At 42.2% G+C, this 24,801-nt stretch overlaps 1 protein-coding gene across 3 annotated transcripts in view; it reads left to right on the top strand.

The window, feature by feature from the left end:
- Window positions 1-21,356, top strand: part of LOC148369743 (hyaluronidase-2) — a 33,848-nt gene extending 12,492 nt beyond the window's left edge. The window contains exons 2-7 of one of the 3 annotated variants that reach the window (XM_088330005.1): window positions 7,232-7,883; window positions 8,960-9,208; window positions 13,905-14,051; window positions 16,638-16,724; window positions 18,775-18,945; window positions 20,705-21,356. In XM_088330005.1, the coding sequence (XP_088186131.1) occupies window positions 7,293-7,883; window positions 8,960-9,208; window positions 13,905-14,051; window positions 16,638-16,724; window positions 18,775-18,945; window positions 20,705-21,037 (1,578 nt within the window). In that variant the 5' untranslated portion in view covers window positions 7,232-7,292 and the 3' untranslated portion in view covers window positions 21,038-21,356. Of the gene's footprint in view, window positions 1-7,231; window positions 7,884-8,959; window positions 9,209-13,904; window positions 14,052-16,637; window positions 16,725-18,774; window positions 18,970-20,704 lie in introns of all 3 variants that reach the window. The other 2 variants (XM_088330002.1, XM_088330001.1) reach the window with 2 other exon arrangements.
- Window positions 21,357-24,801: the final 3,445 nt, after the last annotated feature.

The raw sequence follows: 24,801 nt of genomic DNA, 5'->3' as shown, positions 1-24,801 counted from the left end.
ATGAGACGACAAGAGACACTTGCACAAGACACGTGCGACTGCAAGAGCTGATTGGACGTCACAGGGGACCACAGGGGATGTGAAGAGAAAGTGGACATAATATGACTTGACGAGACAGAAAATGACAATAGGGACACAAGGAACACATGATAACAAATGATGCATTAGGTTGAAGACAATCTTAACAGACGATGCCACCATATCAAAAATAGTCACATTTAATTGTTAGCCCTTAATCATACCGAGTCTTAAAAAGAGGCCCAAATTCTATACCTGCTTTTGCATAGAGTCTCTCTCTCTCTCTCTCTCTCTCTCTCTCTCTCTCCCTCTCTCTCTCTCTCTCTCTCTCTCTCTCTCTCTCTCTCTCTCTCTCTCTCTCTCTCTCTCTCTCTCTCTCTCTCTCTCTCTCTCTCTCTCTCTCTCTCTCTCTCTATGTGTATGTGTATGTGTAGATATATCCAGTATCTGCACCGCTTATCCTCAGTAGGGTCACGGGGGTGCTGGAGCTCATTCACACCTAGGTACAATTTGGACCAGCCAATTAACCCAGCATGTTTTTGGAATGTGGGAGGAAACCGGAGTACCCGGAGAAAACCCACGCAAGCACGGGGAGAACATGCATACTCCACACAGGAGGTTTGATCTTATATATATATATATATGCATACTTACATATATGTGTATATGTATATACATAAAAAATACATTCACTCTGCTGGTCTAAAATGGTTCGTTCCCAACAGCATGTACAAGACTAACAGGCGATCTGCGCTTCATCACGAAAATTTACCTCTATGAAAAAGGGAAAGAAACTGGTACAGACGATGCCCCATTTATGAAAAAGATCCGGACGACCGTTCGTAAGTTGAATTTGTTTGTAAGTTGCTTCAGTGCTATATTTTCTATGTTTAAGGTTTAAAGACGTATGTTAAGGGTTGTACAAGTAACCTGTATGGTTTTGTACTAAAATAAATAAATAAATAAAAATTTCATAAAATAATATGCTCTATAAGATGAATAAAGATAAGTTTAATTTATTTTTGGAAGATGAGCTTCAAGAGGTCCTTCTCCGTGATAGAGTGGCCAAAAAAAAAGCGATCCAACAATTTTCTCAACCGCATCAAGCTTTCTTATTCCACTTTTATTTCAAATGAAACGGCTCGCCTCTTTTTTACACTTTACACCAACCGTATTGAATGGATGCAAGAGATATTGAACAATAAAAATGCCAAAGTTCTTGGGAAGGTGCAAACAATACAAACTCTAACTTAGAGTAATGTCCGGATATTTTTCGACATCCCGAACAAAATGTTCGTATGTACTGTTTTTCGTCAGTCGAACGGTCATAAGTTGGGGAGCAACTGTATTATATTGAACACTACCTCAGATGAAGGGTTTTAAACACAACCTACCAATCTGTGTGCAGAAAAAGAGCACTCCTCTCCTCTTCATCATAAATATCAAGTTCACCCTTGTCACTTGCCTAGGCCACTGTCTCAAATTGAAATGCTTGTATATCTAATTTTCTGGCACTGTGACCCGACATAATTGTTTTTTATACGCATCTGTCAGACACATTCTTTTGTCATAATTGCCCATAAAATCTGGGTCAGAGAGCCTTTGTTCACTGGAATCACTGTCGGTTTCGGAGCTTCCCTCAAATGTTGTCTTTTTGGGATTTGCCAATTTGAATGTGTGTGCTCCTTCTATGACCTCACAACTGTACAGAAGACAAGCCAGATGGGTCAACTTTGAGACTACATTTCTCGAGTCCCACTGCGCGCGGAATAGGGAGGGGTCCTTGGCGCGACGATCCCCAGCTACAGAAACTGGCTTTTGGGACATGGAACGTCACCTCTCTGGCAGGGAAGGAGCCCGAGTTGGTGCGTGAGGTTGAGTAATTCCGACTAGATATAGTCGGACTCACCTCTACGCACGGCTTGGGCTCTGGTACCAGTCCTCTCGAGAGGGGTTGGACTCTCTTCCACTCTGGAGTTGCCCGTGGTGAGAGGCGCAGAGCCGGTATGGGCATACTAATTGCTCCACGGCTCGGCGCCTGTACGTTGGGGTTCACCCCGGTAGACGAGAGGGTAGCCTCCCTCTGCCTTCGGGTGGGGGGACGGGCCCTGACTGTTGTTTGTGCTTATGCACCAAATAGCAGTTCGGAGTACCCAACCTTCTTGGAGTCCTTAGAGGGTGTGCTTGAGAGCGCGCCCCCTGGGGACTCCCTCGTACTGCTGGGAGACTTCAACGCTCACGTGGGCAATGACAGTGAGACCTGGAGGGGCGTGATTGGGAAGAACGGATCCCCGGACCTGAACCCGAGTGGTGTTTTGTTATTGGACTTCTGTGCTCGTCATGGTTTGTCCATAATGAACACCATGTTCAGACATAAGGGTGTCCATATGTGCACTTGGCACCAGGACACCCTAGGCCGTAGTTCGATGATCGACTTTGTCATCGTTTCGTCGGACCTGCGGCCGCATGTTCTGGACACTCGGGTGAAGAGAGGGGCGGAGCTGTCAACTGATCACCACCTGGTGGTGAGTTGGCTTCGATGGTGGGGGAGGTGCCGGCCCAACCCGGCAGACCCAAGCGTGTTGTGAGGGTCTGTTGGGAACGGCTGGCAGAATCTCCTGTCAGAAGAAGTTTCAATTCACACCTCCGGCAGAACTTCGCCCATGTCCCGAGGGAGGCGGGGGACATTGAGTCTTAGTGGACCACGTTCCGCGCCTCCATTGTCGAGGCGGCTGATCGGAGCTGTGGCCGTAAGGTAGTCGGTGCCTGCCGCGGCGGTAACCCCCAGACCTGTTGGTGGTCACCGGCGGTGAGGGATGCCGTCAAGCTGAAGAAGGAGTCTTATCGGGCCTTCCTGGCCTGTGGGACTCTGGAAGCAGCTGGCAGGTATCAGCTGGCCAAGCGGAATGCGGCTTCGGCGGTTGCCGAGGCAAAAACTCGGGCATGGGATGAGTTTGGCGAGGCCATGGAAGCCGACTTCCGAACGGCTTTGAGGAAATTCTGGTCCACCATCCGGCGTCTTAGGGGGGGAAAGCGGTGTGCCATCGACACTGTGTATAGTGCCGATGGGGCGCTGCTGACCTCGACCCGGGACGTTGTGAATCGGTGGGCGGAGTACTTCGAAGACCTCCTCAATCCCACCGGCACGTCTTCCTCTGGGGAAGCAGAGCCTGAGGACTCTGGGTTGGGCTCTCGTATCACTGGGGTTAAAGTCACCGAGGTTGTCAAAAAACTCCTCGGTGGCAGGGCCCCGGGGGTCGATGAGATCCGCCCGGACTTCATTAAGGCTCTGGATGTTGTGGGCGTGTCATGGTTGACGCGCCTCTGCAACATCGCGTGGACATCGGGGACAGTGCCTCTGGACTGGCAGACTGGGGTAGTGGTTCCCGTCTTTAAGAAAGGGGACCGGAGAGTGTGTTCCAACTACAGGGGAATCACACTTCTCAGCCTACCTGGTAAGGTCTATTCAGGGGTACTGGAGAGGAGGGTCCGCCAGGAAGTCGAATCTCGGATTCAGGAGGAACAGTGTGGTTTTCGTCCTGGCCGTGGAACACTGGACCAGCTCTATACACTCTTCAGGGTCTTTGAGGGTGCATGGGAGTTTGCCTGTCCGGTCTACAAGTGTTTTGTGGACTTGGAGAAGGCATTCGACCGTGTTCCTCGGGAGGCCCTGTGGGGGGTGCTTCGGGAGTATGGGGTACCGCACAGTCTTATCCGGGCTGTGCGGTCCCTGTATGCCCGGTGCCAGAGTCTGGTCCGCATTGCCGGCAGTAAGTCAGATTCGTTCCCGGTGAGGGTTGGGCTCCGCCAGGGCTGCCCTTTGTCACGGATTCTGTTCATAACTTTTATGGACAGAATTTCTAGGCGCAGCCTTGTCGGGGATGGAGTCCGGTTTGGTGGCCTCAGCATTGCGTCACTGCTTTTTGCAGATGACGTGGTGCTGTTGGCTTCCTCAGGCCGTGATCTTCAGCTCTCGCTGGAGCGATTCGCAGCCGAGTGTGAAGCGGCCGGGATGGGGATCAGCACCTCCAAGTCCGAGGCCATGGTTCTCAGTCGGAAAAGGGTGGTATGCTCCCTCCGGGTCGGGGAGGAGGTCTTGCCCCAAGTGGAGGAGTTCAAGTATCTTGGGGTCTTGTTCACGAGTGAGGGTAGGATGGAGAGGGAGATCGACAGACGGGTCGGTGCAGCGTCTGCAGTCATTCGGACCCTGTACCGGTCCGTCGTGGTAAAGAGGGAGCTGAGCCGAAAGGCAAAGCTCTCGATCTACCGGTCGATCTACGTTCCTACCCTCACCTATGGTCATGAACTTTGGGTCATGACCGAAAGAACTCGATCCCGGATATAAGTGGCCAAAATTAGTTTCCTCCGCAGGGTGGCTGGGTTCTCCCTTAGAGATAGGGTGAGAAGCTCAGTCATCCGGGAGGGACTCGGTGTAGAGCCACTGCTCCTCCGCATTGAGAGGAGCCTGTTGAGGTGGCTCGGGCATCTAATAAGGATGCCTCCTGGACGCCTCCCTCGGGAGGTGTTCCGGGCATGTCCCACCGGCAGGAGGCCCAGGACGCGTTGGAGAGACTATGTCTCTCGGCTGGCTTGGGAACGCCTCGGGGTCCCGTCGGATGAGCTGGAGGAGGTGGCTTGGGATATGGACGTCTGGGCTTCCCTTTTAACGCTGCTGCCCCCGCGACCCGACTCCGGATAAGCGGTAGACAATGGATGGATGGATGGACATATCTGTCAGGGACATTCTTTTGTCATAATTGCCCATAAAATCTGGGTCAGAGAGCCTTTGTTCACTGGAATCACTGTCGGTTTCGGAGCTTCCCTCACATGTTGTCGTTTTGGGATTCGCTAATTTGAATGTGTGTGCTCCTTCTATGACCTCACAACTGTACAGAAGACAAGCCAGATGGGTCAACTTTGAGACTACATTTCTCGAGTCCCACTGCGCGCGGAATATTTTGCAACATATTTGCAAATTTGTGTGGAGGAACACCACACGTTCTGTGCCTGATTGAAAAAAAAAATCTGGAAATACTTTTAAGGGACTACACAAGCCAACAATTATTGTAGTTATAACATGCCCTGATCTTAAACATACTTCGGTTCAGAGAAAAGCAAAACAAATAAATAAACAAATACATATTAAAAAACAACACCCCCTGATCTTAAACATACTTGATTGCAGGGAAAAACGAATAATGATAAATGATCGTAATAATACTAACAATAAAAAAGCAAATTCTATCTCCCCCTGATCTTAAACCTCCCTGAGTGCAGTGAAAAACTTTAACAATAATAATAATCATAAAAATAATACAGCATGAGGAAAAAAATAACAACAAATTGGAACGTACATAACGTGGCCCTTATTGGAGCAACAAAGAGAGTGCAATAAAATACAAAATGCGGTTATAAAAAAAAAAATCAGCCTTTTTAAAAGGTGAAGGAAATAAAGTCACAGAAATACATTTTAACTTTGATTTCTAAGCAGTTATTTTTCTCTTCTAACCTTTGGGGTCCGTGGCTGATCACATACTTGCCAGTTTGTTTGCTTGTGACCCTGCCCCTTGAAATGCTTGGGCCCGCAGAGCTCATCTAAGATGGGTCAGAGGGAGAAAGAGGGGAAAACAAGTGGTGGAGAGCAGCCCCGGTGTTTTGCATTGCACATAAGTTCTCCAGACAAAAATTCAAGTCTGAGAGCCATGACTTCACAAAACAATATATGACTGTCCGGCGTTTGAGGCAATAACCTGAATCCCCGTGTTTTTCAGAACCTGATACCAGTCAAACTCGTCACTTCGCACTATACAAAATAATGTATTCATTTGAAATAATCCATTATTAGTATTTAGATAGATAGATAGATAGATAGATAGATAGATAGATAGATAGATAGATAGATAGATAGATAGATAGATAGATAGATAGATAGATAGATAGATAGATAGATAGATAGATAGATAGATAGATAGATAGATAGATAGATAGATAGATAGATAGATAGATAGATAGATAGATAGATAGATAGATAGATAGATAGATAGATAGATAGATAGATAGATAGATAGATAGATAGATAGATAGATAGATAGATAGATAGATACTTCATTCACATTTCCAGCAGCGTCCCTGTGCTGAGAACAATGCAATAATAAAGCAAAAAGAATAAAATATACAAATACCCAATGTGACGTGCTAATACCCACTGTAGCGTGTTATATAGAGTATCTAGATAGTGCTACACAGAATGCACATTGCAATAAAATACAGTAATATGCAATAAAGGGGGTGTGGTTTAATGTTGGCGTTTACTCTGCCGGGTGGAGTTAAAGAGCCTCATGGCATGAGGAAGAAAAGATCTCTTCAGTCTGTCTGTGGTACAGGACTGTGACAGCAGAAATGGTAAAGTAATCCCTTTTTTTCACTGGGTTGCGTTCTAAAAATGACTCCTGATAGTCAAAACTCACAAAACATTAATTTATTTATGTATTACTCTATGATACATTAAAACAAATAAGAATCCCTATTTACAGGCTCCAGCATGGTTTTTTTTTAACAAGTACTTAAACCTTTATTTTTACTTCTGTACTGGCAAATTGCTATACAGTACTGTATTACACTACAGTATTATCCCTAGTTCAGATTATATTTTGTCACCATCATGTGGACGTTTTTTGGAAAACAAAAATGTGCCATAAAAATGCTTTTACTCTCCTCTAGCATGTCAAGAAGTCTAAATTTGATGTCAATAGAAAGCATTTTTTTCTGCCTTCTCTTTTGTCAGTCCAAAGTATTTTGTTGAAATTAAAAAAAAACTCAAAAGAATTTGTGCGTACATGATGCGGGTGCATTGAACTGTTGCACATTTTAGGCCACGACATTATTGACGCACAGGCAGGCACAAGTAGAAATAGGGGCGAGGCTAATGTTTAACCAATCAGAATGCAGAACACAATTCAAGATGAAAATTTGCAGAGCAGTGAAACCGTGAAAAGTAAACCGCATTACAGAGAGGGATTACTGTACTCCATTTTCGCTTTTCAATCAGCTTAACATGTTACTGTCAAAAAAAGGAAGATATGAATGTTAAATGATTTTGTTTGTTGGTGAGAAATTCTGCAAAAGAAATTCAATTCCAGCAGGTCACAGGGCTTATCTATCCTCACTCCCTTGACCATAACTTCAATGTATTTGTCTGATAACTGTTTTTCAGAGGTTGGCATGGTTGGCTGCTAGAGCCATAGGGACTGAAAGCCTGAGAGGGAGCAGCTCCAATGGCATGGAACAAGCCGCCAGTCAATCTGAAGCCAAAATGCCTACTCTTTCCACACAGGACTAAGCCATCTGTCCCCTCTGGAACTAGACTCCGAGGTACAATCTTAATTCCACAGGCCTTCCTTGTCCTACTGCTTGCCGGCCTCAGTAGAGGCGGGCGCCTGCGGCCGGCTCGTCCCCCTCTCCTATCTGGGCAGCCTTTTATCATTTTCTGGGGCATTCCTGATAGCTTCTGCTCCGAGAGGACGGATCCAGCCTCCTTCGGGATGGAGCGGGAGGGCCGTGTAGCCGTCTTTTACGAGGACACGCTAGGAAGCTATCCCTTTTTCATAGACAGAGACACAAGGGTCAACGGGGGTTTGCCGCAGCACACACGGCTGGATAGCCATCTGCAGAAAACCCAGTTGGATTTGGACGCCGCTTTGCCCATGCCTCGGTTTTTGGGTCTAGGGGTTCTGCGCTGGGCTGAGTGGCTGCCGCAGTGGTTGAGAAATGGAGAGAAGAAGGCCGTGTATCAGGAAGCCTCCAGGGACTTGCTCAGAGCCTTCTTCCCTAACTGGACGCCGGAGGAGGTGGAGAAATGGTCACGGGTAAGGATAGGGGGGTCGGTGGGAGCGGCGAAACAATCCAAGGGGAGGGTTGGAGCAGGAAGCACAGCGGCAGAAGGAGAAAATTATGAAAAATTTGATACAGTGAAGCCACCTCTGCAAAATGATTTCATAGTTCAGCAACTCACCAAAATATCAAAGCAAATAAATGACAGAGAAGAGCTAATATTTCAGGTGTGTGTATTCCACTCGCCAGAAAATGTGCTGCTGCAAGAAAATCAAATAAAGATATGAATTTAGACAAAACAGTTACAATTGCAACTGTTAACCTGAGTAGACACTCAAAATTCTGCGAGAAAACATCTATGCGTTTTGAACCCGCAAGAAGAAACAGGGAGAGGATTCTTCAGATAAGAGAACTCCATTCCTCGTTCTGATAACCCCCCCTGGCAGGGGAGCCTTTTTTTGGGTGTGGATATCAAAGAACATCAACATGATATGCCGAGAGCAACTATGATGTCAAAACAATAAACAACAGAGAGCAAATAAAAGTTAAAATAAGTAACTGTCACCCTATTTGATTTGCTTTACATTTATCCTATATTAAAAAAAGAGAGAATAAACTTATCAGTTGCTATTTAAGGGTCTTGATGCCCTCTTATGTTCTTCATATAATTGCTATATTGAGTGATACTTTTTAGATTAGGAGTCAAAATGTACCTGCTAACTATGATTAGTGGTGCCAATTCCTAACACAACATCAGGGTTAAACTTTATAGAAACGAAACTTGGGGATTGCATCATTGTAAAAATAAACTTAGGGTTTTTCTGATGACTCAGAAGATTTTTGTGGGCCTCCCTCAGAGTCGAGATGCGACTGACAGATCGTTTGGAGCATGCTTTGTGTTTGAATCACTTTTATAAGGCCTCTTTGGAACAACATGTTCCAGCGTGCTCAAGTCTGGACAAAATTCTGTTTAATGTGAGAAAACTGTCAATCTGTGATGGCCAACCCCCCTTTTAGCTGCTGACCCGTACAATTAAAGACACAGAATTCACTTAAGCTGTTCTAAAAAGCAAACTTCCGAAAACCAAAACATCATCTGCTTTGGATCTAGGTGGATTTTGAGGCAGCAGCACAGTCAGTAATGTTGGAGACACTGCGAGAGATCCGACAAATGCGCCCAAAAGCATTATGGGGTGTTTCGCCTTACCCCAACTGCTACAACGGAGATTCTGTGCAAACTACATCAGCTAATGACAGCGGCCGGTGCTCTCCGACTGAGAAGGCCCTCAACGATGAGCTCCTTTGGCTGTGGAAGCGATGCTCAGCTCTTTATCCTCTTCTGAACCTGGAGAAGATACAGGTGGGTGATGCCTTTTGTGGTCTTCATGTACCTTGCATTTCTGTTTTTTACTCGGTAAAGGGAAATTTTTCATCCAAAACATGCCTTTACTGTTGGAATTTGAGATGTAAGACGAGTGCAAATAAGTCTGGAGAAAGAAATGAATGGGTAGTCCAAAGCTAATTTATTATTATTTAACTTATTTTATTTTACAACTGTAAATTAAAAAAAATAATAACTTCTTTCAGCACCTGTCCATTCAACCTTATTTCTCATGCCACGCTCACTCCAACCCGTAAATGTGATGAAGTGTTCACGGGATGGAGTGGGCATGGCAATAGAAGTCAGGTTGAATAGACAGGTGCTGGAGGAAGTTGAAAGCTTTAGATACTTGGGATGTGATGTGGCTGCAGTTGGTGGAATGAAGTGCGAGCAAGGTGTTGGGTGTTCTGAGGAGAGTGATGAGCAACGAGAGTATGAGTATGAATGTTAAGAGGGGACTGTATAAGAGTGTGATTGTGCTGACTGTGTTGTATGGTGCAGAGACTTGGAGCCTGAAACCAGATTTGAGAAGGACATAAAATGTTATTGAGATGATGTTTGAGGAGTATGTTAAGAGTGACAATATTGGATAGATTGAGAAATGAAATTGTGAGAGACAGAACTGGAGTAGTAGTGGAACTGAGCAAGCGTGTGGATAAGAGACTACTCGGTTGGTTTGGACACATGGAAAGGATTGTTGAGGAGCGAAAGTTGAAGAGGATCTTCAGAGCAGAAGTAAATGGAAGGAGACCAAGTGGAAGGCCGCTATTGACGTGGATGGATAGTGTTATGAGTGCACTGCAGGAAAGAGGTCTAAATATAATGGAAGCTAGAGCTCTTGTTGATGATACGAATGAGTGGAGAGGTTTTGTGAAAGGATTGTGGGATGTTTGGACGCGTTCTATGGGATGGGCAGGGCACCTGTATGATACGGCAGGGGTAAACCAGTGAAAGCTGTCGGGCCCTGATGTTGAAAAGAGTGTGTTGTGTCACCCTGACCCGAGTGACATGGCCGCTTTCTTTTGTCCCGTTTCATCTGGAGGGACGAAAGCATGACCAACTTGGGTGATGAGGTGTCACGTCGGGCGCGGTTGCCATGCCGCCCAGTCGGTCCCAGCCGGGTGGCTATGGATTCTGGCGCGGTTGCCGCGGCGCCCAATTGGCCCCACCCATGGACACCGGCTGAGGCGCATTGACTGATTGCTTTTTGGAGTACTTAAACGCGTTTCTTCTAACTGTGCTTTGCCTGAGCGTTTGTTAATCTTTGTTAAACTTTGTGAACCTTCTGTGAGATTTCTGCAAGTTCTGTTTGACTCTGAGAAATGCCTAGTCTGTAAATTTGCCAGCGTTTGATCCTGTTTTGTCTTTGGTCTGATCCGTTTGTTTTTGGGCATTCTTTTCTTTTAAGTGGATTTCTAATCCACTCCGCGACCATCGATCCTCGGATCGAGTGTGCGCACTCTCCTCATCCTCCCCCAATAAACTGTGAGTACGTCTACGCGAATGGGTCCTTATTTCCTGTTTCCCGCTCCGCTTCGTGAGATGAGGTGCTTAACTTGTTTGGGTGTTTGGGCATTTGGGTTGGACATGGTCAATTTTTTTGTGTTTTTTGCCTTTTTTTTCCTTTTTTCTTCTCTTTATTTTTGTGTATGTGTTTGTCTCACTGTCGGTCACCCCTGTCGAGGGACATGACCAGGGTAGATCGATAGATAAAGTTTTGTTAAGTACAGATAAATCTCAAGGCCTTCTCCTTATTGCAAAGGAAAAACATTACTTAAAACATTGTAAGGACTGGAAAACCAATGAATGAATTGATAAATAAGGAAGTCGAAAAATTATAGAAACAAATAATTACAGTCAAACAAATAAATAATCATATAGTTAATTGTTAAAATTATGACTTAGTAATGCAATTTTTAAAGAGGTTTAAATCAAGGTATCAGACATTATGACCAAAAATCAAAACGGTATCAAAGGATTGAGAAATGATGCCTCTTTAGCATGCCAAAATGTACCTCAATTCTTCAGTCAGATTCGGATTTAAAAGAGGAGGAGAAAATCATTTCAAATGTTTATTTCACACGAAGCAAGCTGAAAGCGATGATGTCTCATGCCGCCGTGGCAACTATCCACCCCTAATAGTGAAAGATTTTTTATCCATTTCTGAGTCCCAATTAAAAGTGGTTATCATATAAAAGCACATCTTGAAACTTGATGTTTGGCACCCTGGGCATAGCTTTAACATTAAGATGGATCTAGAAGAGAAGTGGCTTGCAGATTGCAATTGTCAAAGGGGGCTGGTCCAAGAGCAAAATTGATTAACCGACTGATTTGATCCTTTGTATCTACCGATTCCGATAAGGATCCAATACCTTAGTGAAACAGTAAATGAGGAAAACAAGATACCTTAGAGCGGGGGTCGCAAACACAATGGACTCCGGGACCTACAGGCAAAGTGGGGCTGCGTCACGCATTCCACTATTCTCAAATACATTATATATATATATATATATATATATATATATATATATATATATATATATATATATATATATATATATATATATATATATATATATATATATATATATATATATATATATATATATATATATATATATATATATATATATATATGGGCAGCACGGCGGCGCAGTGGTTAGCGCATGTGCGGCACAGTTCTGAGGTCATGTGATCGAACCCCCTGTGTGGAGTTTGCATGTTCTCCCCGTGCTTGCGTGGGTTTCCTCCGGGCACTTCGGTTTCCTCCCACATTCTAAAAACATTCATGTCAGGCTAATTGGCCGGTCCAAATTTTCATTAGGTGTGAATGAGCGAGTAAGTTGTCGAATCTGTGTACCCTGCGACTGGCTGGCAACCAGTTCAGGGTGTCCCCTGCCCACTGCCCGGAGATGGCTGGGATGGGCTCCAGCCCCCCCGCGACCCTAATGAGGATAAGCGGTACGGCTGATGAGATGAGATGATATATATATATATATATATATATATATATATATATATATATATATATATTCCTCTCCCCCTGTCTCTCTTACTGTCTCTCTTCCTCTCTCTTCCTCTGTCTTTGTCTCTCTCTCCCTCTTTCACCCATATCCCCCCCTTTCTCCCTCTCCCTTGTTTCCCTGTCTCTCTCTATGCCCCCCCCCCCCCTTGTCTCAGTCTCCCTCTCTTTGTCTCTCCGTTTACGTATCTCTTTCTCTGACTTTCTCCCTCAGCCTCTTTCATTTTCTCCCGCTCTCTTTCTGTGTTCGTATATCTCTCGGTGTATCCGTCTATCCCTTTCCCTTTACCTTTGTTTTTCTCTCGTTGTCTCTCCCTCTCTTTCTGTGTCCATGTCTGTCTTTTTTTCATTTGCTGTGTCTGTCTCTCTGTTTTTCTCTCTCCTTCTATTTCTCTCTCTAGCTCTCTGTCTCTTTTTGTGCCTGTCTCTGTCTTTCACTCTCTCCCTCTGTCTATTTCTCTATCTTCCACTCTCTCTCTATTGGTCTCCATCCATCTCTGTTTTCTCTATCTCTGACTCATCCTCTTTCTTTCTCTTTGTCTCTTTCTCTCTTGCTATTTCTGTTCCTCCCTCTCTCTCTCTGACCATCTCTGTCTTTTATGCCTCTCTCTGTCCATCTGTCTCTCCGTCTCTGTCTCTGTCAGCCCAAGCACACTGACTTTCAAATACTGCATTTAAAACACACTTCGGACGCAGCTCGCTTTTTTTCAAGCTAATGTTTTTGTTTTTACCCCTCACACGATGTAATTGCGGCTGCATTTGTGAACGAATTGTTCCCAGTTTTGAGCCCTACCTAACCTAATAGCGTGCAGATAGCATCGATATCAAACTAATATTTGGCCGCCATGACTTTAAACTTTGATATTAAGGCAGGGGCCTCAAACTGTGGTCATGAGGGCTGCAAATTTTTGTCCTACAAGCAATTTAAGATTTTTTGTTTGCATGCTTGTTTATGTATGTTTGCTTTTTATTCAACTCAATGGTTTTCAATGAATACCATTTTATCACTCGGCGCTAAATAATAAAATGTCTCTTTACTTATTTCATTATTTTTGAAACATACGTCCGTCATGAATTAGTGCGTAGGCAATGCAGACTTTATAAATGATGACAAACTGCAAGTATTGCCATCCGTTCATGCAAAAAGTGTCTCCGTTTTGTTATGTCCTAAATTATGAAACGTAAAATTATATAAAATGTAACATTAGCCAGGCAGTACAGAGTAAATGTTGCATGTTAGCGCTGTGACTGAGTGGGTTTTCTCCTGAGATTCTGGTTCCTCCCACATGCCCAAAACATGTACGGCAGGTTGATTGGCAGGTCCAAATTGTCCCTTGGTATGAATTGAGTATGTGAATAGTTAACTGTCTGTGTGTCTTGGGATTGGCTGGAAATCAGTCCCGAGCCTACTGCCCGAAAACAGCTGGGATGGGCTCGAGCGACCCTTGTGAGAAAAATAATGAATAACGTTGGCCTAATTACATTACATTAACTGACATTACCTAGTTTCATTTTATAGCACATGTAAAGGTTTGCATTCAAGCTGTTTTTATCGACTTCTGTTTTTCTGTACCCGTGACTCTTGTTCTTAAGGTTTATTGGTTATCTCTCCTGGTCTGGAAGCAAAATTAAACCTGTCTATTTTTCACACAGGGGGGAACCTCAAGAGGCAAACTTTATTTGTCAAGTCAAATCCAAGAGGCAATGCGAGTTTCCTCTCTGCCTGAAGGCTCCTTCGATCTTCCTGTTTTTCCTATTGTCAACAGCGTCTATGCCTCCACCAACACCTTCTTGTCTCAGGTGGGTTAAAGGTTCGGTGCGTCGTTTGAGCTGTCCTTAAATGGTTAAAAGTTGAAAAAATTCAATATTTAGTATGTGTTAACGATGCCCAACTGCGTTCAAAGAGCCATCTTACATTCAGCAAAGCTGTTCGGGACAGAAGTCAAGTCAAGTTTATTTTTTTATAGTCCTTATTCACAAGAAGTCTCAAAGGGCTGCACAGACCATAGACTATTAGGTATGAGGATTAGGAGTAGGGGAAGGTGGCGTAGAGTGACTTTGTACCCGTACCCACAAGTTTTTTTTTTGTTTATATTCATTAATGTAGCATGAAAATAGTGAAAGTAAGAAAATGCCTGTTTCAAGTACAGTCCAAACACAAACCTAGATTAAAAAAAGAAAAGTTTATTTGAGTGCAGCTAAAAGTACGTGTACTTGCATGCATATTAAGGAGCTTGGTTTTTGAAGGAGCTTGGCAGAGGCTGGAAAGATGGTATGAGCTAGGAGACGGCGGTAGCAAAGAAAAAAAAATCCAAATTCTGTACAGCTTCTTCATAATGAGATATGGTCTTGCATGATGAGCTGAAATATTCAGTTTCTAAATTTAGAAACAAACATTTAAAAGCAGGAGGTGATACGTGAGGTCCGCCTATAAATACTTTAAAAACTTGAGTATGCAATGCAGAAAAAATGAATTCTTACCCCATTGACAGAAAATGTTAATTTTGAGTATCATTTTGCTTGCTTTACAATATTTTATGTTGTTTTCTATTTAGCGCCTCCTAGTGTTAAAGATGTCATTTATTCCCAAAAAATGTTTAGATCCATTCTAATAGTAAGCAAAAATAAATCAACTGTCGTATGAACTTGCTTTAAAAAGAGTAAAATAAAATAAAATACTCGTCAGTCGAGGTGTTTATATTTTTTACTACACAACAAAAAGGCCTGGCCAAAAGAATTGAAAAAAAATTGAGAGATTTGGTCACTTTGAGTCTCTGTAGTTTGTATTCTTCCTGGTGCCATTAGCACTCCTTTACAAAATACAGCGACATCTAGGGCTCAAATATTACAAGGACCCTTTTAAAGAAATATACAAAAAACTTCAGAGGACACACCACACCTTTGAGTATAATTCGTCTTGTTTTAAGATATTCAATTTTTACAAAACAAACTACTTAAAATAAGCAAAATTGTTTTCTCTAGCATATGGAAGATAATAATAATATTCTTAAAGACATGTCTTCAAAGTTTGGAAGTAGAATCCGTACAATGCTTATTTTAAGTATTTTGTTATAATTTTGGCAACAAAAAACAATGTTAAAAGAGGCAAAATGGTTGTGGTTTTGCTAGACGGAACAATTTAGCTTACTGTATTTTTAGCAGGTTGTTTTGTATCTTTCAAAATAAAATATCTTAAAACGAGACAAATTATACTTAAAGATGGGGGGTCTCCTTGAAAATACGTAGAATATTTCTCTATTGCGTATATGTTAACAGTGCTTGAATTAGCTATCTGGTTTTAGCTTACTTCTAGCAAAGCTGTTCAGGGAGGAACACATTAGCTAGGAGGAATTGGGGAGGGAGAGGTCGAATTTATTCTCTTCCCTGCGTTTTTTGTTTGTTTGTTTTTTGTTTTTCTATTTTTTTTAGAGTAGCATAGAAATGGTGAACGTGAGAAAATGTTTCTGGAACAGCCCAAACGTCAACCCAAATCCCAAGAAAGATGAAAAAAACAGTTTATACCAGCGCATCTAAAAAATGCACATGTACTATTGGGGAGCTCGACAGGCTGCAATGATGACACAAGCCAGGGGATGGCAGCAGCGGGGAAAGAAGTCCTAAGTTCCGTACAGTGCCTTTAAATGAACCAAATGTTCGGCAAAGGGAGTAAGAATGAGTTTTTCTGCAGTGCACAATGTTGCTGTTTTTAAACTATTAATAAACTGACCTCGTATATTAATTTTCTTATTTATGATAAAAGTTATAACATCTTGAACTTAGGAGTTTGGTAAGAGTTTGATTTCGGGGAATTGAGATCGTAACACATTTCCAAAAGATGGCAGATGATGGTTGATGATGTTCAACTTCCCTATTAGCTATTACCATAACCCAGGGGTGTCCAACCTGGTGCCCACAGGCACCAAAAAGCTCCCTGAGAACAGTAAGGTGCCTGTGGACATGTTCTCAAAATAGCTCACCCACCAGTGCAGGGCCATTGTGATTTTTTTAGTTAAAAAAAAAAAGGTTTTAGTGGGTAATTTAACTATTTAACTCTATTTCCGACAATTAACCGAGAAGAAAACAGAATAATTTAGTATTTTAGTAATGCACATCAAACCGGGTACTCTTTAAAAGTGGCTCTCAGCTTGAAAAGGGTTGCAGACCCCTGCCATAGCCTATTTGAAAGAAGCTCCTCTCCTCTCTTTGACTTAATATTTGGTGGCAAAAAACAAAGCAGGATTTTCCCATAGGACAAAGCTTTGCAGCCATCTAGTGGTAAGTTTTAGCATTTTAGAAGGAGCACATCAAGTCTCAATGGGAAGATTGTCTGTGCAGCTTCAAATGAGAGGCAATTTCACAGTGTCTTGGCATCTTATTGTTCTCCAGGGAGATTTGGTCAGCAGCATTGGCGAAAGCGCTGCTATGGGAACGGCCGGAGTGGTCATCTGGCAGAGGAGCGAAATCAAGACAGAGGTGAGGTTTTGATTAGCACCCACCAGATAGTCTTGTGATTTATATAATATATAATTTTGGGTGGACTTTCCTTTTTTTGGTCCTGAGCGCACAGGTTAAAGGTTCTGCCTTACCCGAGTTCTCCCTTTAAAGAATGCGGATTCATCTTACGTTGAAGGGCTTTTAAAACGAGACAGTCTTTGCCTGCCTGCTGGACTAAATGCGGTATTTTGCAGTCGAACAAAGTTTAGCTCACGACAATGGAAAACTCAAAGATTAAAGATCTCATCTCATCTCATCAGCCGTACCGCTAATCCTCATTAGGGTCGCGGGGGGGCTGGAGCCCATCCCAGCCATCTCTGGGCAGTGGGCAGGGGACACCCTGAACTGGTTGCCAGCCAATCGCAGGGCACACAGGGACAGACAACTCATTCGCTCATTCACACCTAGGGACAATTTGGACCGGCCAATTCACCTGAAATGCATGTTTTTGGAACGTGGGAGGAAACCGGAGTGCCCGGAGGAAACCCACGCAAGCACGGGGAGAACATACAAACTCCGCACAGGAAGTCTGGAGCTGGATTTGAACCCACGACAGGTTCCCATGACATGAACTGTGCCGCACAAGCGCTAACCACTGCGCCGCCGTGCTGCCCAAGATTAAAGATGAAGACTAAAATTCTGATATAGGGGTACGAATAGCCCAGATAAGTTATGGTGAAAAGCTTTCTCGTTTTTAGCTGATTGCTGAATTTTAGCAAAATGCTGAGTCACCTAAACTTAAAGTTCTGAGTCAGCTTTTTCTGAAGATTTCACATCTAGGGTAACCTAGCTGACTGCTACTACAAAAATACTACTACGGAATTACTACGAGAACCTACAAGAGAAATACTATAAAAAATACCACTACAAAAATACGACTGCAGTAATACAATGAAAAAGAAACAACAGAAATACTGCAAAAAATCCTAAAGTAATACTACAACAGTTCTACAAAAATAACAGAAAATCCTACTACAAAAAAAGTATTAACAATACTACAAGAGAAGTGATACTAAAATTAAAGAAAAGAAAAGATATAGCTACGGTATTACTACAAAACTAAATATCCAAATAAATGTTTAAAACAGGAACGTCATACATTGTTTTTGCTTTAACTGGACATTTCAAGACCAATTTAATGAACCTAACTCGATTAAAAACAAATATAAAAAGAACTGTAATGTGTAGATGTCTGCATATATATTTAATTATAAAAAAATATATATTAGATAGGTCTCCAGGACCAGCCCCATGGCCAAGTTGATTAAGACAATGCGACCCATGACCCAAAAAGTTTGCCCACTCCTGACTTATGGTAAACATTAGTGCAATGATGGATCAGATGATAAGTGTCGCTGACCCTAAACGCAAATCATTCTATGCAACGGGAATCGAACCAGGGTCGCGGCGACAAGAGCACCGAAACCTGATCACTACTGATACCTATAACATACCGAAAGGCACTCGATTTGATTTCATCATAACACTACTTTTGATGCCTGAAATTAATGTTAGAGAACGAAGGGAACAGAAAATCGTCCTAAAAGATATAAATAAACGCAAACAAAGCACAAAAAGGGGAAACAACTCTTTGGTGATTACGAATCCGACCTCCCATTTATTGATGTCCTTCAGGACGACTTTCTGTTTTCTCCATTCTCGAACATTTTTTGCACTGTGAGCAATAATGAGATAAAGTGCCTTTTTATACCTTATCTGTGTCATCGTTAATCAACCGATTAAGGTCTTGTTTGCATACATTGTTTTGTGTTTGTGATGTTTTTCGATTGATCAACCTTTGCACAAAAACGAAGGTACGCTGTAGAACTTCATCTCTGAATACTAGACGCATTCCTTATCTTATCCATTGTGTTTTACGATATAAGGTTCACTTTCAAATTTCTGGCCAAGTTGAAATTTTTAGATCTATATTTCGGATAATATGGTTTGTTGTTGGTGATAAATCCCAGAAAACTAGATAATCAAATAAAGCTGGACCTACTGAAAAATATTGTGTTTTATTTGGCAGAGAGAATGTCAGGACTTGGCAGAGTTTGTCGGCAAAGTCTTGGGGCCGTACTCCATGAACGTAACCACGGCAACCGGGCAGTGCTCAGCATCCCTTTGTGAGGGAAAAGGCAGATGTGTCCGTCAAAATCCGGACAGCTCGGCCTTCCTACACCTTCCGCCGGCCCCTGAGGTGATGGAGAAGGTGACACAAACGGTGATTGATTATCCTTGTGCAGGTGGCACGTCTGATAAAACGTTTATGAAGGATGAATGATAATAATAATCTTTTTTCTTGCCTCGTCAAGCTAACGTATTATTCGCGCTATAAGGCGCCCCCCACCAAAATAGTCTCATGGGTTTTTTCATACATGACGCACACTGGACTTTTATGCTCATGAAATAAAAAAATTTTTGAAGGACTATGGTGGAAGTGGCAAGCCTTTCTCAAAACAGAATTTGAATGTGATGGTTTTAGCGGTATTTGAAAATTTTAAAAATTTGTAGATTCCTTAAAACTTGTTAGGCATTTTTAAAGGGAGAAAAACGGTAGTCTGATGCAGGAGTCAGGAACCAATGGCTTGTGAGCCAGATATGGCTCTTTTCATGAATACATATGGCTCGGAGAAAATGTTACCTACTTGTGTCTATTTCCTTTGGTGTGTTCCGATACTTATAAACTCATGTCGAGTTTGATAGGTGCATCGCAATCCAATGCTGATATCACAAACTGTTCGGTGCAGTATAGAAAGGACACAGTCTTGACTACAGTTTAGGTTCTAAACTGTCATACCAACAGACCCTGTTTTGGCTTACGTCTTAAGGAATCCTTTATATGGAAGCTCATTGTCTAATGTATGTTTACTGTTGAGACGCTTATTGATGAAAACCCACAGAACAAACTGTGAACACCCCAAAACGCCAGCCAAGTGACTTGACTTGATAAACATCTGCTTGTGTGCCATCCAACTCCAAGCAGCCCAATCCAAACTTCTATCCGCCTGGTAACATTGGGCCATTTTACTTATACTAAATGAAAAATAGCAGCTAGTTGCCCTTGCAGATGTTCAAAGAAGTTTTAGGTCTTTTCTGTAATGGATATGAAATCTTAAAGGCAAAGTCCCCAAATTCAAGTAAACATTTTCATTGAACAAAAAGAAAAAAATGAAAACAAGTTTTAAATCAGAAAATCAAACATTTAAATCCATATTTTTGTGATATATTAAGAACACTTCAGTTTCCCTGTGTAAAAAAACAGCAATGAAAATAAATTCAATGCTTTTGTTTAGAAACAGTAAATACATTAAATCTTTGTAAAAGAAACATTATTTAGGGGTAAAAAAAAAAAACATTGGATAATTCAGATTCAGATTCAGATCTACTTTATTGTCATTCTAGTACACGTGTATACAGAACGAAATGTCGATACATCTGACCCGCACAGTTTCCTTGAATGTACAGATATAAATAAAATGTTGTATTGAGTTGGAGTATTGAGTTCTAATAATATACTAAATAATTATGGCTATGTATAGTATTTTACAGTAGTGCAAATAGTGCAAGAGGAGCAGCTAACCAGATGTGCAAAATGGGCAGTCAGGTAAACAAGTCAGGTAAACAGTAACAATAACACTGTAACAATAACACTGTAAGTACAATAGTGCAGAGAAACAGAGATAATGGTTTTGTAATCAAGTTTCTTCTTGTCATTGTCGCAATTTAATTGTGAACCGCTAAGAATCCCCAGCCCTACTGCTAAGCCACACCTTTTATGCTATTAATTTACTGAGAGGGGTTTTTCTACCATGTGGCTCCTGAGCTAAAAGTAGTTCCACACCCTGATCTACCCTGTCCTGTCCAGTTGTCCATCCTTGGCTTTTTCCTATTTTCCCGCAACGGATGTCCCGGTTGACTTTATTGAAACATCACCCCTTATTATTTTCTCACGGCAGGCGGAAGCAACCAAAGCCACAGTCGATCCAGTTTCGAAGGCAGCTGAACCGGACCAGGCTGAAATCTGGAAAAAAGACTTCCAGTGTCAATGGTACAAGAACGCAGATTCGGAAGTGTCCGATCAGCAGTCCCCAAAAGACGGAGCTTCTGTTAGCGGGCCCCTCGGGCAAATATCTCAAGATCTTGGGGGGACTTCAGTGACAGTTACAACAGAACCCACTCCAAAAGGTGCCTGGACCATGGAACCCGGAGAAAGCGCTTCGGCGCCGAGGCTTTCGAACCCTTGCATTGTTTTTTTGTTGCTGTTGACTTCGTGTTTGTGTGTGAACTGAAGCAACTCACCTGAAGTGCCTTTGAGCAACACATCACACAGAACTCATTGAACTTTCCCGGGATGTGCCAATGCACAGTGCTAATGTAACATACGGTCTCTTGTAAAAGTGTTTTTTTTTTTTTGGGTTCAAGTCAAATTATGTTTATTTGTATAGCTCTTAATCACAAGGAGTCTCAAAGGGCTTCACAGATCACAGACTATTGCAAACTTACAGACTATTATTACACCATCATCTGATCTAAAACCTACATGAGGGCAAGGAAAAGCTCCAAACCCTCAACATGAGGAAAATAAAGAACGCTTGTGAAGGGACTTTATATTGCTGTCTGTTCTCCAGTGTCTACTTTCACAGACCTCTGAGCCCATCACAGAGCATGTGCATTTAAACGGAGTCTTGATTCTCTCTGTTGGTCATTGGTAGTCATTTAAGTCGACGTCGGATTGTAAGGTGTTTTGCTTTCATTTTAATGTATCTCGTGTTTGAAACAAATTCTTGTTTCTAAAAGGCTGTTGTCAAATCTGCCAGCAAAGGACGCCAGCAGTTTACCATAAAGTTTAGATCAATCTTAAGTCTTAAAGAGAAAACTCTCCTTAAGATTTAAATTTTCATTTTCAAGTTAACAAACTTGCAGATCATTAAGTCTGATGAGAAGTATTAATCTGAAGGAAATGTAAACAATCCAAATTCACACACTCCTAATCTAACACGACCTAAGATTTATTTATACATTGAATCAAAATGGAACAAGAAATCAGACAAATTCAGGACGTTCTTAAATCAACCCATCTCATATGTAAAAGAAAAAAGGGGGCGGAGGAAGTAATCAATGGGGAGTGGCTTGCAGGTGAGTTGTACTCGAGTGAAGTTGGTTGGTTGGATCCCTCAACTACTAGGATTGCAGGGGGCCCATTTCTTGTGATGTGTCTTGGGCAAGTACAGCCTGGTGGCGCCGATCCCTCTCCAGACCAACAAATGTTTTTGCCCGATGTTTCTTTTACTTTAAAAGGAACAGGATTCCCTATTTGATTATATTAATTTGGGAGATTCATTCATACAGGAGTATTCCGCTGACTTAACCACCCTAAAACCAAAATAGCATTTGTCTAATTTGAGACCGACCGTTACCTTGGGACGCAGTATTTGGGGTAAAACCCATGTAAAGTGAGAGGACTGTAACAATTGATTGGTCATACAATCAGGAAAGACACGCTGTTGAAGTGCCCATTAGAGCAATTGATGCAGTGGGTGACCACTTAGTCCAGCAGGCAGGCAAAGAGACTGTCCCGTTTTAAAAGCCCTTCAACGTAAGATGAATCCGCATTCTTTAAAGGGAGAACTCGGGTAAGGCAGAACCTTTAACCTGTGCGCTCAGGACCAAACTGGTTTGTAGATTGGAGTGGCAGGTAAGAAACCTACCTTAAGATTGTTTCAATGCCAACGGGGCAGGTCTTTAAGACAGAGTAAACCTGTACGTATGAATGACTCAATATAGATACATTTTGTAATCACGGAGCATCATTTTATTATGATCAATACATAACCATAAATGTTTTAATTACAATCACAAACTTCGTGCGATCAAATTTTATTGAAATCCGCTGAAGATTTGTGGTCTCTGTGATGAGACCTGAGTACGTCCGGGAGCTGTCCATCAGGGATTGCAGTCATTCCGTCCATCCCCAAGGCTGGAGGGTTTTTTGTTTTTCCAGTTTTTTCATTGTAAATATAATATGTTGAAATGCTTTGACTCTACTTTGCGATTGGGTCTCACATGCTGTTCTTAGAAAATAGTTTCAGTTTTTTAGATCCAAGCTTGAAGCCTGAAGTGTGGCAAAATGACAAAAAGGCTTTGAAGGCCAATAATTTCCCTAAGCATTGTATACAGTTAGGATGGGGAAGAGTTTGTTAGTGGGCAATCTTAAGAATAATAAAAAGTTCCTTACCACTGCTAACGAAATGGATTCCAAACCCAACTCTGCCAATTAAAGCAGTTTGTGCTTGTGTTGCTTTGAGTGTAACAAGGGGTTCCATCCAGATGGATTTTTAAGAATTATCTGGCTTTTGAAATGTGCCTGATGGCATTATTTTATGTTTTTCCTTTTAATATTAGCCTTGAATGGACACTGTGTATTATTTGACAACTAGATATCACTGTATTGTTCAGTGTAACCGAAAACAAGTCCTAAAAGCGAGCAAGCAGTAATCGAAACTATGGAGACTAAGAGTGGCCAAAAAGCACCATTCTTTTGCTCAGTCTTTCAGAATGTTTATGGGTTCCCTGTCGTAAAAAAATGTTTACGTGCAATTATGTCCGCTCCCTCCAGGTCACATGAGTCAAACTCCTGGCCCGCCAGCCAAATGTGGCCCGCCACATCATTTTATATCGCGACCGAGACAATTCAGAGAGGCACAGAAGCTGCATTGTGTCAAACCATAACTTACAGTTTTGAATATGTCCATTGGATGTCGCCAAGTCCTGGCACCACTTGCAAAGCTCCCACTTTAGCTGTATTTGCTGACTATCATTAATCAACCAGAGAACGTTGAGGAACCATATCCCGATCAGTGTTCCCTCTAAACTGCCCGCGTGCGCAATTGCGCACTGCTCGTACATTCTCAGGGCACAGGAAAATCTAGCCAGCGCACAAAAATGAGGGCTCAAAATTACTTATTAAGAAGCGACTTAAGTCAAAGTTACAGTGCATGAAGGTAAAAATACACGGGTTCCCCTGACATTGTGTCCTAAATGCGGTATTTTGCAGTCGAACAAAGTTGAGTGAAGTTAGTAGAGTATGTCGAGAACCGGCTTCTTCGGCTCGGCTCACTAAAAAAAGAATAAAAAGTTTGTGCTGCATTCAAATAATTTCCAATTATATCAAGTGAATCGTGTTGCCAATGTTCCACTTCCACTAAAAAATGTGATTAAGTACAGCTCTGTATCTTACAACCGACGAAATAAGCCCCCCAAAATGTTAATATTATGCGACAAAATATATCAGGAAATAAAAAGAAATGGATATCTTGTGAAAGAATTGTAAGAACAAACGACATTTGTAGGCCGTACAACCTTTGCAATCGTTCATGAGTCAATTCATTCAGAAGAGAAAAATAATTTTGCATTGCCGTAAACTCAGCAAAATGTAACTTGATGTCAAGTTTTGGACATGTTTGATAATTATCTTGCCACACTTGGGATTATGGTGGCTCACTGTTGTTTCAAGCGTTGCTCACCGACTTTGTGTGAACGCTCAGACCCGTAGACAATTAGAGGGAACATTGATCCCGATGTTATTTTACCTAAAATAGGTCATGGACGAGCTGTCTGAGGTAATGCAAACCGCGCCACCTCATTATGAAAAATAAAAAGTCTCACACACACTAATATAATTTATATAAACATAAATTGTCCCTAGGTATGAATGAGTGAGTGAGTTGTCTGTCTCTGTGTGCCCTGTGACTGACTGGAAACCAGTTCAGGGTGTCCCCTGCACGAAGATAGCTGGGATAAGCTCCAGCACACCCGCGACCCTACTGAGGGTAAGCGGTGCAGATAATGGATGGATATAGATATATATATATATATATATATATATATATATATATATATATATATATATATATAATGGGTAGTGACACTGTAACAGTCTGTGGAGTTTGCATGTTCTCTTCGTGCTTGTATGAGTTCCTTCTGGGCACTCCAGTTTCCTCCCACATTCCAAAAACATGCATATGCTAGGTTAATAGGCCGGTCCAAATTATCC

Source organism: Urocampus carinirostris, chromosome 3 (assembly GCF_059441175.1).
Source record: "Urocampus carinirostris isolate Australia breed hairy pipefish chromosome 3, RoL_Ucar_1.0, whole genome shotgun sequence".
NCBI lineage: Eukaryota > Metazoa > Chordata > Actinopteri > Syngnathiformes > Syngnathidae > Urocampus > Urocampus carinirostris.
This window is presented reverse-complemented; position numbering and strand designations above follow the sequence as displayed.